The 15,627-nt window shown below is 40.8% G+C and overlaps 1 protein-coding gene across 2 annotated transcripts in view; it reads left to right on the top strand.

Annotated features, from left to right (window-relative positions):
- The first annotated feature begins 1,088 nt into the window (after positions 1 to 1,088).
- The window catches only part of GRM7 (glutamate metabotropic receptor 7), an 853,913-nt gene continuing 839,374 nt past the window's right edge, over positions 1,089 to 15,627 (top strand). The window contains exon 1 of one of the 2 annotated variants that reach the window (XM_028518977.2): positions 1,089 to 1,925. In XM_028518977.2, the coding sequence (XP_028374778.1) occupies positions 1,407 to 1,925 (519 nt within the window). In that variant the 5' untranslated portion in view covers positions 1,089 to 1,406. The remainder of the gene's footprint in view (positions 1,926 to 15,627) is intronic. The other variant, XM_036030861.1, reaches the window with a different exon arrangement.

Here is a 15,627-nt window from a genome sequence, read left to right as displayed (position 1 = left end):
ACAGAGACATTACCTTTCTTTATATAGGAACTAGGGCCACTTGTTGCTTTAATGGGCCAAGTTTGGAATGGTGCATTGAACAGGGACACCTTTGAAAAACAGCTTCTTAATTGCAATGCAACCGGCTCTGGCACCCTGATTTTGTTCCCACATCTCCAGCCAGAGAAAGAGAAAAGCACACGGAATCATTGAGATTTCTGTCTGCTCCTCTTTCTTCCTCCTACTAGCACCTCCTTTCTGCTGTTTCCTGCCCTCGAAAACCTGTCATCAGCCCAGAAGCATCTCTGGAAATGGGTAGGAGGGAGCCTTACACCTGTCAGCGCCAGAGAAGAAAGTGCGCTCTGCAGAGTTCTCAGTCGCTCTGTCTCTTGAGACCAAATGAAGAAAGGGGGCAAGTGTGAGGCTTCCACCACAGATTTAGTGGCGACTTCGATTAGTTCATCTGGCTCTGGTCCCAGTAAATCCTGAGGACCAAGAATGTAGTAGTTTCATTCCTAACGTTTCTTGTCCGAGTGTATTCCACCAGGCTGGCCCAGTTCCTTGGCTTGAGTAAAGGTTCTGTAAGTCATGAATCAGGGTCCTGCGGGTATATACGTTTTTTCTTGAGAGAAACTGGCACAGATGGATCAGCAGTAGAGAGGGTCTTTCCCTTGCCCTCCATCACTGGTTTCTCCACCTTGCGACTCCCCAGCGTTTTCCCGGAGCTGACAACCGGGGCTTTGGACCTCAGGGCTGAGAGCTGTCAGCACCAGACTTCCCGGCCTCATCTCAGGGCTGACGCCACTCGTGTGTGTGTGGGTGCAGGCGGGCGATCAGGAGGAGTCTACTGAGAGATGAGGGCAAGAGCTCATCCCTCGCTGGCGACCAGCAATCCTTAGATTCCCTGGGGACCTAGAAACTCCCAATCGCAAGCACTCCTCCACAACCCCCACCCCGAACCGCCACCCACCCACCCACCCATGCCCCCCCCTTATTCAGCACGCAGCCCCTCCCTGCGTGATGATGCAAACCAGTGGGGAGGGCGGGCGCTGGGAAGGGTGGGGAGAGACCGAGAACTAGCGAGGGAGGGAGAGAGTGGGAGGAGGAGGAGAGGGAGCCGAACGACCATTTAAAGCGATAGCAATCCTTGCCCTCTCCCCAGTGCTGGGCTGTAGAAGAGCGCGAGCAGCTAGTCGGAGAGCGCCAGCGCGGAGCGCCGGCCGGCGAACCGAGAGCGCACGGCGCCCCAAGCTAGCTGGCGCCGCGGGACCCCCCACACTCTCCCACAGCCCCTCCCTCACCCTCAGTGCCAGCAGGAACCCCTGGGCTTCCCCGCAGAAGCTTACCCTAAGGGGCTTGGACCCCGGTGATTCCACCACGGTCCCTTCCGGCGCCGCCGCCAACGCCACCGCAGCAGCCGGAGCAGCATGGTCCAGCTGGGGAAGCTGCTCCGCGTCCTGACTTTGATGAAGTTCCCCTGCTGCGTGCTGGAGGTGCTCCTGTGCGCGCTGGCGGCGGCGGCGCGTGGCCAGGAGATGTACGCCCCGCACTCTATCCGGATTGAGGGGGACGTCACCCTCGGGGGGCTGTTCCCAGTGCATGCCAAGGGTCCCAGCGGAGTCCCTTGCGGCGACATCAAGAGGGAGAACGGGATCCACAGGCTGGAAGCAATGCTCTACGCCCTGGACCAGATCAACAGCGATCCCAACCTGCTGCCCAATGTGACGCTGGGCGCGCGGATCCTGGACACTTGTTCTAGGGACACTTATGCGCTGGAACAGTCGCTCACTTTCGTCCAGGCGCTTATCCAGAAGGACACCTCCGATGTGCGCTGCACCAACGGGGAGCCTCCGGTTTTCGTCAAGCCGGAGAAAGTAGTTGGAGTGATTGGGGCTTCGGGGAGTTCGGTCTCCATCATGGTAGCCAACATTCTGAGGCTTTTCCAGGTAGGGGGGCGCTTCCTCAGGGGCAGAGTGCGCTTCACTTCCCGCGCTCTTTATTCTAGAAAGCTGGTTTTGACTCCAGGGGTGTAGGGTCAGGTCAGCCTTCGCGCATTTCCACCCTGGAGATCCTGCCGAATCCCTTCCACCCCACCCAAGGAGGTACCTTCCCTGCTTGGTTCTTTTCCCTTCCATCTCTCCCCTGTCCGCGCTTCACTCCACCCGGCTTGACATCCTGGATTTATGACCCCATTTACAAGAAGCAATCTGCGAAAAACAAGGCGATGATTTAAATGGGTTTGCATTAGAGTGAAATATGGTCCGAAAACAGGCTTGTAAAAGTGCCGGGCTCCCGTGAGAGCCGGTTAGGCGCATGGACTATGAAAGATGAGAAGACGCCTCGAACCTAGGCATTTCTCAACTCCCCAGCTTCCCAGCCCCAAGCCGCCCAGCAAGCCGCAGCTACCTTGGAAAATTTGGAGAAGAGCTTAGGGAGGCACTACTTAAACCGAGGGCTAGCTCTTCATCTACATATGGATGATAATTGCCCACCTCTCTTGGGTTGGATTTTCCCCGACCTGTAGCCTGTCTCCACGAGGGCATGGGGGAAGGCATGGGGACGTTCCCCAAGTGGGGGGATGCCACCTGCAGACGTGACCCCCCCCCCAGGTGATTTGCTGTGAGAAAATGTTTGCATGGTCTAAATGACATTTGCAGTCCTGGCTACTGGCAGGAGCTGGGCGATGAGCTTTCTAGTCCTGCCACTTCAGAGCCAGAGATGAGCTCATGCTAACTGCGAAACAAAATCGCTTTCGCTGCCTCCTCCCTCCGTCCGTCTTTTCCCAAGACCTCCCTCACGCAGACCCCCAACCCTAATCCTCTTCTGGGAGGATTGCCGGAGCCGGACGAGGAGGCTTCTGGAGAAAGGCAGCGAGTGGGGTGCGCAGAGCAAGGCCGGTGTCCCTCCGCTCCGGGGGCCCGAGGGCCACCGCGAAATTCGAGGAAGGCGGATGGGGCAGCTGAGCAGTGGGTTCTACTGCAGTGCTCCCCAGCCTGCCACTCCTGCAGCCTCTGCCCCGTGGCTCCGGTGTTGCCTTGGGTATAAATGGATGGTTTTAGGGGTTAATAAATTGAATTTCTGGGTCTGCGTGATTGTGGGTTCCCATCTCCTTGTTTCTCCATGTTCCTTCCTATGTACCTTTCTCTCCTCTTTCTCCCTGCTTTGTTTTTTCTCTATTTCCCCGCTCCTTTTCAACATCTGCTTCTCTTCTCCTTCTCAACCCCCACCTACAAGTTTTGTGTTCATCTATGTCTTGAGATAATCCCTTCCTAATGCACAGCTCTCTCCCTGCCTGGTAGTACCCAGACCCAATTAATCCCTCCCCCAGATGTTCTGGCTGTCTCTGGTGCCCTCATGGTCCCCCATTAAAAGAATTGGCTCTCTCTCTCAAGTGTTTTCCCTGAGGGTGTCAGATTTCTGGAGGGGACTCTTTGTGAGAGTCAAGCTGTCACCACATCAGCTCCCAGAAGAGTGAAGTTTGTTTTTGCGCCAGGAGGGGTGCCTTCCAAGGCTGCAGCCTGGTATGGCCTCTGGACATCTGAGCCACTCTAACACCTCCTGAGTATGCCATTTTGGAGATCACTAGATGTTTGCAAACCTAAAAGTGCTTTGGACCTAGTCAGCCTTCACTCTGACTTGGCACTTTCAGGAAGAGCTTGAGTTGTTGAAAGCAAAACCCAGAAGCGCTTTCATTAATCCCTGCACTTAAACCTAGACAACTTGAGGGGGCAGTGCTGAGGGTGAGGCCTAGGTCAGAAATCACCTGAGAACCCCTGGGGCAAATCACAGGTTTTTCGAGAACACTGGGGGTTGAAGGCACCTTGGTGTTTAGCATTTTTTATATTACTTTGCTGTTTGTTTCTGTCTTTTCTCAGAGCATGGCAGTACTGCAGATCGGTCTGTCAGGAAAAAAAAAAGAGTGAAATGTTAAAGTCAAGAGAGAGATTGCAGACTAGGTTGAAGGACTGTGCTGAAAAAGATTCCAGGCGGAGCTGACTCCTCTTTTGGTGTGTGAATTTGAGGCACTTGTGAGGAAAGAAAGAGCTTGCCTTACTCTTAGTTCCCAGTTCCCTGGGCTGGGAAGACAAGGAACCAAATGTTAGCATTAGCAGTGTGGGTTGGGAGCAAAGCCATTCAGAGAAAACTGTCATTTTCCTCTAATTTGCAAATTGCAGATATTCATGTTGGATTGAACAGCTGAAGAGAAAAGAAGCCTCCAGTTTTCACCTGCATTTATTGAGAAGAGGCTGGTAGTGGGAGGAATGCACCAACTTGTAGACCATGCTGCAAGCTCGATATAACCATTGGTGTGGGCATTGGTTAATGATTGCCCATGTTGGAATATATAGCAGCCTTTTATGCATGTGATCTTAGAGGCTCCTGGCATGCAATCAAACCCCTAGGTTCCCAGACTGTGTAAGGCTGCAAAATGAATAGGGAGAATAGAGGCATACAGACCCATTGTTCGAAGGCACAGTCAATTTAGGGAGAGGAAAAGAGCAGTAGGTGAATCTTCTCTGGGGTTGCTAGGTTCAGCTCAATTAAGAATGTCCTATAAAAAAGAAACTCCTTAAATGATTGAATTCCTAGCTCTCCAGAGTTTCAAGTTCTTTTTCCCCCAAGTCCCTGTGGGTTGCTGTGGGGACAATACCAAACCTATAATTTGAGACAAAAATGTATGGTGAGATAAGCTGCTAGGCTTGAGGAAGGGATGATTTAGTGACTTAAATGGGGCTGCTAAGCACTTGGGGGGCAGGAAGGAGTAATGAGATACTAATAGATATAACCAACGTTGCTGCTGCCAGCAAAGCCTGGAATGAAGTTCTTTGCTGACATTTAGGACCTAGGCAAGAATGTCTACTCAAATGTAAATAGTGTCTGTGACTTCAAATTCTCACTTGCTTGCTGGTGTTCCAGGCCAAAGATATAAACTGGGCAAGTCATTTTTTTTTTCTCTCTCTTCTCTTTCTGCACACTGAATTGGTTAGTAAGTGACATGTCAGAGGACAGGAATCATAATCAGTGAGTCTTTCAAATCCAGGAATTTGAGGCTAATGAAATTAGTGTGTGGCCAGGGTTCTGCCAACTATAATTAAGTCACTGTACCTGCCCTGCTACATTTTCAGCCTCAAAGAACCATCAGGGAGGAATTGCTGGAGAATTGTTTCTGAACCTACATAAAATAATACTGTATAATGCTAAGAAAGATTAAGTGTAGATTAATATTGACTATAAGAAACATATTTTAAAAATAATTACAGAGTGGGGATGGCTAAAAATGGAGAGCTTATATAATATTGTGCCTAGAGGCTAAATCCCCTGACCACTGTTTTATGGGCTGTAAGTAAAATATATTATAGTAGAAAATAGCAGGGATGTTTTTATTCAAGCTTCTCTGTTTTTGACTTGAGAACAAATGCTACATCCTGACTCTGAATGAACAATATTTCAGTGTAGTGTCATAGTCTGAGCTGTAGACTTGGAATTGAATCACATCTGCTTCAGTCTTGTTCCATCAAAAGCAACTAGATGGAAAAACTAGACCACTTGACCTTTGTTGGAGCATATTGCAAATTTAAACCCATGGACCTTATACCTTAAATGAAATACATTTGTAAATTTGTAAGTGTTTTCTTTCTGTCCATTGAAGCTTGAATATTATCTCAAGCTTTTGGGGCATTTTGTACATAAGTGCCTAGTGTTCTTTCTTTTTTTCTTATGTATCTATCTAGTCATCTATCTCCCTATCTATCTTACATAATTGGATAGAACTGGGTACCAAGTATGGTGTGGTATTACTATTGTGTGTTTTTTTTAAAGCAACTCTAACCTACTCTTTTTAAAATTTCATAAATATAGATGTCAGTGCCATTTAGAATAGTCTCTATAACAATCTCTGCCTGCACATTTACTGTGTTTCAGGAAATTTACCTAACAGATGGTGAGTGGGCAATTTTTAAAGGGACATTTTTAAAAAGAGCAGAGAGTGAAGGAAAAGATATAAGCACATACTATATTTGAAGATACCTCCATGTGTATTTTATGTGTACGTACTCATACAATCAGGATGTCTTTGGACATTTTTTCTTCAAGAATCATTGAAATAGTGGATGCCTCTAATTCAACTTTTAAAACATTTAGAGTTTAACAAATCACAAGTGCTCTATTTTTACATATATAGGTTTTGTCATGGATTTAAAAGACTGTAGCCAGATTACACAAAGTATGCTCTAGTCTCAATCCTGCCATTAGTTAACTTTCTTACCCTAATAAGTCACTTAATTTTTATAGGCCTTATTTTCCTTATCTGATTTTTTTTTTCTTTAAGAAAATGTAGTATCTAGGAGTCTCTGTTGTCTTTGCGTTACAGTTTAAGTTGGAGAAAACCTGGGTTTGTCAAATCCTATAATGTTGTATTTCCAGCTCCCACCTTCAACATGTGAGTGATTTGAGGGAACATTTTAAGGATAGATTTTCACATAACTATCTTAGTGAATGATTTCCCATATTTAGACTTTTCCCTTATTTGTTTGTCAGTGTGCTCCTCAGTGATATACCCTAAAGCTAATGATGAGGAAAATGACTGCCTAGGTCAACTTACTGCATGGTTATGACATGGGGCAGGGAGTAAGAATGATGGAGTAGCAGATATAGCTTACATTATTTAGTGCCCTATACCCTTTTATCCTGCAAAAAAACAAAAAACAAACAAACCAAAAAAAAAAACCAAAACAGGCTTTTCTTTTGGAAAACACAGGGCCTCCTCCCTGGCCCCAGGTATGATTGGTTCAACTATAGGCATCTGGTCTTGGCTCAGACTGTCAGAATCCTCCCCCAACCTTTCCTGTCAAAGAGAAATGGAGAAATTGTCTCTTCTCTCTGGAATTTCTAAGCTGTGGAGATATGACTTCAGAACTCCCAGTGGTCATCCAACACAAAAAGAGACTCTATGGGGAAAAAAGTCATGCTGTGGTAAGCAGGGCTGAGTGATGGAGAGAGCCAGAGAGCTCTATGGGTATTCTGGACTTCCTAAATCCAAAGGACTCTAACTGAATCCCTGAACTTCCAATTTCTAGTACTTGCTTTTTTTCTTTTTCCTTAAAATTTTCTGTTAGCCATACTGAAAGCAATTGAAAGCACCATATCTACAACAGCCTATTCCCTACATTTATGTAAGGTCCACTGACTGGAATTCAAGTGAATAATAACATCTGATATCTTCTTTACTTTAAATATAATTCTTCTAGCCCAAGTTTGGGATATCCAAAACTATGCATTCTTCCCCACTTTCCCCAACATTTATTGTTTTAGTTCTAAGCATTTCACATTTTTCTCATCTTGATGCAGTTGAGAGAGACAGAAAACACTTTCTGATGTAAACTCTAGCCTCTAAGTCTTCTGTTTGGAAGCATTAGAATCATTCTTGGTTTCTTTCATTAAAGTAAATCTTGTGTTGAATATCCCCAGGGCACAGAAGCATTTTCATGGCATAATGGACTACAAAATACATTAAACTCCTGGGTCAGTCTATAGTAAGCATCAAGCCTAACTCTACTTCTCATCCTCTTTTACTTTAAAAGGCAAAAAAGAATAGTCATAAACACATTTTCCTAACAACTAAAATGTGCATATGTTTATTATTTTAAAGGACATTTATGCAACATATAGTCAGACTAATTAATTCATGGATTTGGTCAATTAGCACAATAAATATGTATTTTATGCACTTAATAAAAACACAAAAGTATAAAATCTTTTTATAGGTAAATATTTATCTGAGAAGAGTACTGTACCAGTACACTTAATATTAAGTTATGTCCATGTTTGGCAAGTAATCTCCTTTCAATTATATCTAATACTAAATGTTTCTTGGATAAAGATTATAAGATCAAAAATAAAATACATGAGATTACAATGACACAGGACACATACCTTATTTTAGGAGATCAGAAGTTCTAATTTCTTTTTAAGAATAGTAGTGACCATAATAATAATCTGAGTCCTCACTATGTGATGTACTATAAATACCTCATCTCATTTAGTCTTTACAATAGTCCTGCAAAGGGCATATTTTTATCCCTGTTGTGTAGCTGAAGCAAGTGATTCTCATAACTCAAAATCACATAGCAGGTGTCAAAGTCTAGATTCAAACTTAGGTTTGTCTGACAATATCTAGGTTGTTAACCACTAAGCATACTGCTCAGTTGTTGTACAAATGTAGAAATGCTTAAAGTGATTATAGATTTGTCTACCCTGGAATCATAGTGGCTTAAAGACATCAAAGAGGCTGATTGCTTAACCATATCTGTTTACAGAAAGATATAATATTTTCAGTTGTAAAACAAGATTAAATCTGTGGGTCCATAGAAACTTGAGCATACAAATCCTCAGCTCCAAATAAAAGATGCTTGTTCTTCATCATTCAACAGGTATCCCTGTATGCAGACAATAAATATATAGTAGACTTTTCATTCAAATAAATGAGCAAAGATGTTCTTTTTGCCCTGATTCAAGTCCATTTTTATGGATTATGATGGCTCTTCCTAAACTTTATTTCATTCACTCCACTTTTTCTATAGACCTCAAGTGGGGAAATCCATCATTCAGATATATGTGAAAAGTGAGAGGACTGTATTAATACAATTGCTGAAAGTCAAGTTGATAGAGCACATGAAATATATCCTAATAAATGCAACATTAATGTTTGTGTGGGCTGCAGAGTGAGGAGTAGGAGAATTTTAAGTTTAATGGATTATTTTTTCCTGTTGCTATAACAGTGCTGCAGTGTAATAGTTTTATAATTGATCATTTACAGAATTCTCTATCTCCATTGTGTGGCTGCTGGTTTTTTCTCTTGGTCTTGATAGGAGATGGCAAGAAAGCCACATCAAAGGGCTCAGCCTGTTTTTCTGCATTATTGTTTAGATGTAAATATTTAAATTTAATAAAGTAATATTTAAACCTTTTTATCATGTTTTAAAGTAGGTTATGGTCTGAAAGTATTAGCATAGGAAGACATGATGTAGGATGTTTTCTAGTAGAAAACTCGCTTTTATCAAAGGACTTATCAAAATTTTTATGTATGGCCTAAGAGTAAAATTCTGTAGTTAGACCTGAATTTAAATGTATACTTACTGGTTATTACACATATGACTGTGATCAAACAGGTACCATACCTTTCTCATTAATTTCCTTATCTTTGAAATGGGGATAATAAAAATATACTTTCCTGATTGAATATTTGTAAGGATTGCAGGAAACATCCATGGAAATATTCTAGTGCCAAGTCTAGTGCCTAGTGCCAAGCATGCAATAAGTGTTCAGTTCATTTAAAAGTTGTTATTTTATTATTATTATACTATCATTAAATGTCACTATTGCTAAATTTGCTGTAAAATTACCATTATAATTTATGCTGGATTTCACTTTTCTGTGTTTTATTATTTATTTATTTATTTATTTATTTACTTACTTATTTACTTTTAGTGGTACTACTCAATGAAATGAGAGTTCCCATGGCATTGCTTAAATCAGTCATGAAGTTCATGGACCTAAGACAGCAAGGAGGCTGAGAGCAGTAGGTCTTGAAGTTGGCCAGCCCCCAGTTTGAATTCCATTGTGACTCTTTTCTAGCTACAGAACCTTGAGGAAGTTACTTAAACGTTTTTGGCTTTACTACAAGTTTTCTCATCTGTGTTTTTTTCCAGAAATATTTTTAAGTACCCCCATATGCACTGTTTTACATGCTAGTATCTACCAATAAATAAAATATACAAGTCTTTCCCTTTCTTCCTTTCTTTCCCTTTCTTTCTTTCTTTCTTTCTTTCTTTCTTTCTTTCTTTCTTTCTTTCTTTCTTTCTTTCTTTCTTCTTTCTTTCTTCTTTCTTCTTTCTCTTTCTTTCTCTCTCTCTTCTTCCTTTCCCTCCCTCCCTCCCTTCCTCCCTTCCTCCCCTCCTTCCTTCCTTCCTTCCTTCATCTCTGTCTCCCTCTCTCTTCTCTCACTTCTTCCCTCTCTCATCTCAGGTTACACTGTCATGTGGGAACAGATGAGAATTATAAATAAATCTAATGGTACAAGTTGATGAGTGCTATGGGATAAGGAAAGGGATCAGGAGCACTGAAGAGTATTGTGTTGTGAGTGCTGGAGGGGTGTACAGGTGGGTTCTAATTTTAAATAGGGTATTCAGGATAGATTTCTTAAGTTGACACTTGAGCAAAGACTTGAAATGAGAGAGTTGTCCAAGGGACTTGGGGGAGGCCACATGCTGAGAACAGGAGCTACCAGTGTCAAAACTCTAAGGCAAAAATATGCTTGGCAGGTTAGAGGAATAGCAGGGAGGTCACAATGTCTGAGTTATTGGGGAGGAAGGGGCAGCAGGAGGGCTTGAGGGCAGAGGTGTGATTGGGTAGATTGGGCAGGTCCTTGGAGGCCATGACAAGGATTTTATCTTTTACTCTAAATGTAGACAACCAGTGGTAGGATTTTAGCACAGAGGCTCCACAATTTGCCTCTTGTTTTAAAATAATAAGACTATCTGTGGTATTGAGGATAGGGAGAAAGAATGGAATCAGAATCTGAAGAGGAGATTGCTGATATCTACAAGATAGATGTTGGTGACTTGAGCTAGGCTGTTAGCAGCAGATGTTCCAAAAAGTGGCAAATTCAGAAGGTTGTGACAGCATTTCTTAGGAATTGAACATGAGACATGAAACGAAGAAAAAGGACAAGGGCAAATAGAAGATTTGGGGACTGAGCCACTGGAATATTGAAGTTACTATCACTTTAGAGGGGGCAAGCTTAGGAAGAAATAATACATTTAGGACAGTAAAGATTAGTTTTGGTGACATATAATTTGAGATGTTTTCTTGAGATCCAAGTAGAGATGTTGAATATACAGTTGTATATGCCTGTCTGCAGTTCTGAAGAAAGGTCTAGACTAAAGATATGTTTTAACAAATAAAGATATTAAGAACTGTTACATGGAAATGTCATTATAAAGATTAAATGTAGTAATATGACGAACAATGTGTTCTCTAAAAATTTAATAACAGCTAAAAATAATGGTCTGAAATGAAAAAAATCCTGTACATGTTGTCAGTTGACCCATGACAACATGTAGTTTAGGGGTACTGACCCTCTTGCACAGTCCAAAATACACATGTAACTTCTGACTCCTCAAAAACTCAGTGGTCCGTTGGTGCTGTGGGAGATTAGTTCTAGGACCCTTGCAAATACCAAAATCCACAGATGATCAAGTCCTTTATATAAATGGTATAGAAAAATGAATACAGTCAGCCCTTCACCTCTGTGAACTTTTAATCACAGATCAAAAATATTATTTTTGATCCATAGTTGGTTGAATCTGTAGATGTAAAAGCCCTGGATACAAAGGATTGACTGCATATTTATTGAAAAACATCTGCATATGAGTGGAAACATGCAGCTCAAACCTGAGTTAATCAAGGGTCAACTCTAGTTTCTATTCACATTAAAACTGAGCAAAATGGTGTCACCTATTTTAATAGTTTTTGTGAGCCATTTTAGTCAAGACATCATAACTGCAAACATTTGGAGTGAACATTCCAGTCTCCTCCCTTTCACTCTGATATTGCAGCCATAACCACATTTTGTAAGGTTTAAGTTAGTTGTGATAATGTAACTCTTTAATTAGAAGTAATTGTGGACCATCTAGTTCAGTGCAATTACACACACACACACACACACACACACACACATGCCTCATCAGACTCAGTGGAGAATTTGCATCACTGATATAAATCATTATTAAAGTTAAAGCAGTTGCCCCAGTATTCAGGGAAAAGTAATGTGCTTGTCTTATAATATCCGTATGGGTATTTGAATAATTTTACCAGGGATTTCATATCTTTTGTTCACTTTGCAATTGAAAACATGATGTTAAAATTTTATCTCACTGGTTTTGAGCTCCATTTAGGTATTTGAAAATCCTTAAATAGCCTTTGTAATTAAACCAAAATTGTGTTCCTTATTCATTTGGCTACCAGATATTGGTCTAAACATGTACTTATACTAAAAAAATGCATGACCGCATTGTCTCTGCACATCTATAATTTTATTTTAACACTATAATTATGTAAACTATATTTTAATTGTAATTATAACAAATTTTATATCAACACACATCTATTTCTAGTGTTCAGGGGAAGCAGCATGTAGTAAATTTTATCAAAATATAGCATCTGAAGAACAGAACAGAGCATAATTGTGTAATTTTGTATTCACTATAATTAAGTTCAGTAGAGTTGGCATAATAGAATTAAGATGAAAAAAGTACAAAACATTGAGGCACCATGGCTCCCTTTCTTAACACACCCTTTTCTCATCAGCACAGACTTAGTGTCTTTCTGTACAAAAATGGAGAAAAGAAGAGGCCAGAGGATGAACTACAGGCATGAGAACAGTGGAACTATTAAAAATGACATGAAAATGATATATTGCTTCTGGATTTGGTAGGTGGGGAATCTAATAGTGTATATGCCTACTGGGGCCACATTTTCAGAAATATATAAGCCCGATGTTAAATATGCTGTCCTACTTTCCTTATAAGCAGGGCATACTTAACAACCTTTGCTTCCTGTTTCTTGATAATTGGTTGAGAAAGTTATCACAAGAATTGTATCTTTTTAAAAGATTTTATTTATTTACTTTTAGAGAGAGGGGAAGGAAGGGAGAAAGAGAGGGACAGAAACATCAATTTATGGTTGCCTATCGAGGCACTCCACACTGGGGACATGGCCCACAACCTAGGCATGTGCCCCAACTGGGAGTCAGACCAGTAGCCCTTTAGTTCAAAGGCCAGCACTCAATCTACTGAACCACATCAGCCAGGGCAAGAATTGTATGGTATCTTAACAAACAAACAACATTGTGTTGAAATGTTTGGCACTCCCTAAGTTGTCACTCTTCAGGCTTGCTCTCTTTTTGTCATGGACTTATTTAAGTTTGGAATGCAGGAGTGGGTTATGGGGAAAGATTATTGGAATTCTCTATCTTCAGAAGGCAGTATGGTGTAATGGTTGAGACTGTAGGTTCTGGGCATAGTTTAAATCCCTACTTTCCACTTGGTAACCACATAAGCTTGGACAATTTGTTTCATTACCTGAGCCTCAGTATTCCCTTTGGTAAAATAATCATAATGATATTCCATCCTCATAGAACTGTTTTCAAGGTTAGATGAAGTTACCATTGCCGAGTACTTAATACAATGCTTAGAGCACTGTGTGGTCTATTTATTACAGTGTTATTGTTATTATTATTATCATTGTCATCATCATCATCATGCCAGGTATTACTGCTATCATCCTTATGCCTTATTCCATTATTTTCCAACTGTCATCCCTGTCATGTTTCTGTACAAGGGTAGAGTCATGACAGCATTTGCTTCCACTGGTCTTTAACCTCTAGTCCTCAAGGTGGCTTTACCAGGATGCTCCATTTATTGCTGTCTATTGAAACAATTCCTGTTTTGAGAAGCGAAGTTAGATGTTGAGTTCAAGCAGGGCCAAAGACAGAGAATTTTCTCTCTTCTTCACCCATAGAGCCAAGTGAAATATTCAGGCTTCATAAGGAGAATCAGGTAAAGGGAAAAATGTTTAATTGTATACTTCCATGATTAAGAACAAGTAAGACAGACTGGATTTGAACTCACTGTCATCACACACTGAAGGTGTAACCTTAGGTGCTTATTGTAAACTCTCTGAGCCTCACTGTACATCTGAAAGGAAGAAATTATATTAGGATCTACTGCATAGCATTATTGTGAGTAATAAATGAATAAATTCTTTTACACCATTCAGCACATTGTTTGGCATATAGTAAGTACTTAATACATTTTAGCTTCCATGACTGCTACTATTACTAATATTATTAAGTAGTTGAGAGAATCTGTGGCCCTTCCTTTTCTCAGATGGCACATAATCATTGGTACAGCCAGCTTACAATTATCAAGCATTGCTTATACATAAAGCCTCCTGAACCCAGAGGTTCTTCAACTTCCTGTCAGAGACAGGTTTGGGGGGAAAATTTCATACTGCCACTGCCACCATCAACATTGCCATCATTGTCACACCACACTGAGTACTTTCTGTGTGCCAGGCACCAAACTTAGCCCTATTCGTATTTATATCACATTGTTTTCATATTCAGGTAAGAAACACTTATCATCCTCATCTTACAGATAAATATACTGAAGTGTTGAGAAGATAAATAACTTGAAACATAGCAAGAGATGAAGCCAGGCTCCCAAACTCCTATTTCTCTGACCTGAAGAGTTCTTAAATGGGAGTGGGCAAAAGTAGGTTTACAGTCCTGAGTACATGTAACAGTTTATTCTTGTATTATTATTTATTAATTATTTTCCATATGAACAACTATAAATCTACTTTTGCCATGCTCCAAACTATTATACCACATCCTGGTAAAGAAATCTTCCAGCCACTCCAAAAAGAGTAGAGAAGATTCTGTGTTCTCATTTCCCTCTAATCCCCACATTCTCCTCGCCTGTTGCAGGAAGGGAGAGAAGGGGACCTTTCAAAAACCAAAGGAATCTATTCCTTTCAGCCTTTCCAGAATCAGTTAACTAATATTTTATTTTCTTAAAAATCCCCACAAATTCCTTTTGGTACCTGCCTTTGCCTTTTAATATTCTTATGTTCTTTACATGACTCATCCACTCTATTTAATGTTGATTTATTTGAGGTCAAGTATAGGGTCTTACTCATCCTGCAGAACAATTATCTCCTGCAGCATGTAAGTGATGCATTTCTTCTGGCAAGCCTTCTGCAGTTATTCATTTGAATTTTGTTGAATCGTGCTCAAAAACAATACATTAAAAGTTATACAGAAAATGCTTTCTTCTAAGGAAAACTTTTTAAATAAATTACTAGCATGTTATTTTTATGCGAGTATTATAGAGGTTCTACATTTTCACGTATTTTTTTAAGTTCTGTACTTCATTACCTTATTTTAACATACACTAATGAAACCAAGTTTTTTGGTCATTGGTATTTTAGTAGAGATTGCACTGAATCTATAAATTGCTTTGGGTAGTATGGCCATTTTGATGATGTTAATTCTTCCAGTCCATGAACACAGTAAATGCTTTCATTTGTTTTTGTCTTCCTTAATTTCTTTCTTTAGTGTTGTGTAGTTTTCTGAATATAATTCTTTTACCTCCTTGTTTAGGTTTATTCCTAGGTACTTTATTTTTCTTGTTGCTATAGTAAATGGGATTTTTTCCTGATGTTTCTGATATTTCATTATTGGTGTACAAAATTCCTTCAATTTCTAAATATTGACTTTGTATCTTGCTGCTTTGCCAAATTCACTTATTAGATTGAGTAGTTTTTTGGTGAAGTCTATAGGGTTTTCTGTGTATACTGTCATGTATGTCATCTTCAAACAATGGCAGTTTTGCTTCCTTCTTTCCAATTTAAATGACTAAATAAAAGGACTTTCTTGTCTGATTGCTGTGGCTAGGACTTCCAATACTTAGTTGCATAGGAGTGGTGAAAGCAAACACCCTTGACTTGCTCCTGATTTTAGTGCGAAAGATTTTAGTCTCTGCCCATTGATGTTGGCTGCAGGTTTTTCATATATGGCCTTTATTA

Source organism: Phyllostomus discolor, chromosome 7 (assembly GCF_004126475.2).
Source record: "Phyllostomus discolor isolate MPI-MPIP mPhyDis1 chromosome 7, mPhyDis1.pri.v3, whole genome shotgun sequence".
NCBI classification, from domain to species: Eukaryota; Metazoa; Chordata; class Mammalia; order Chiroptera; family Phyllostomidae; genus Phyllostomus; species Phyllostomus discolor.
The sequence above is the reverse complement of the archived record's forward strand: the minus strand, read 5'-3'. Positions and strand labels throughout refer to the sequence as shown.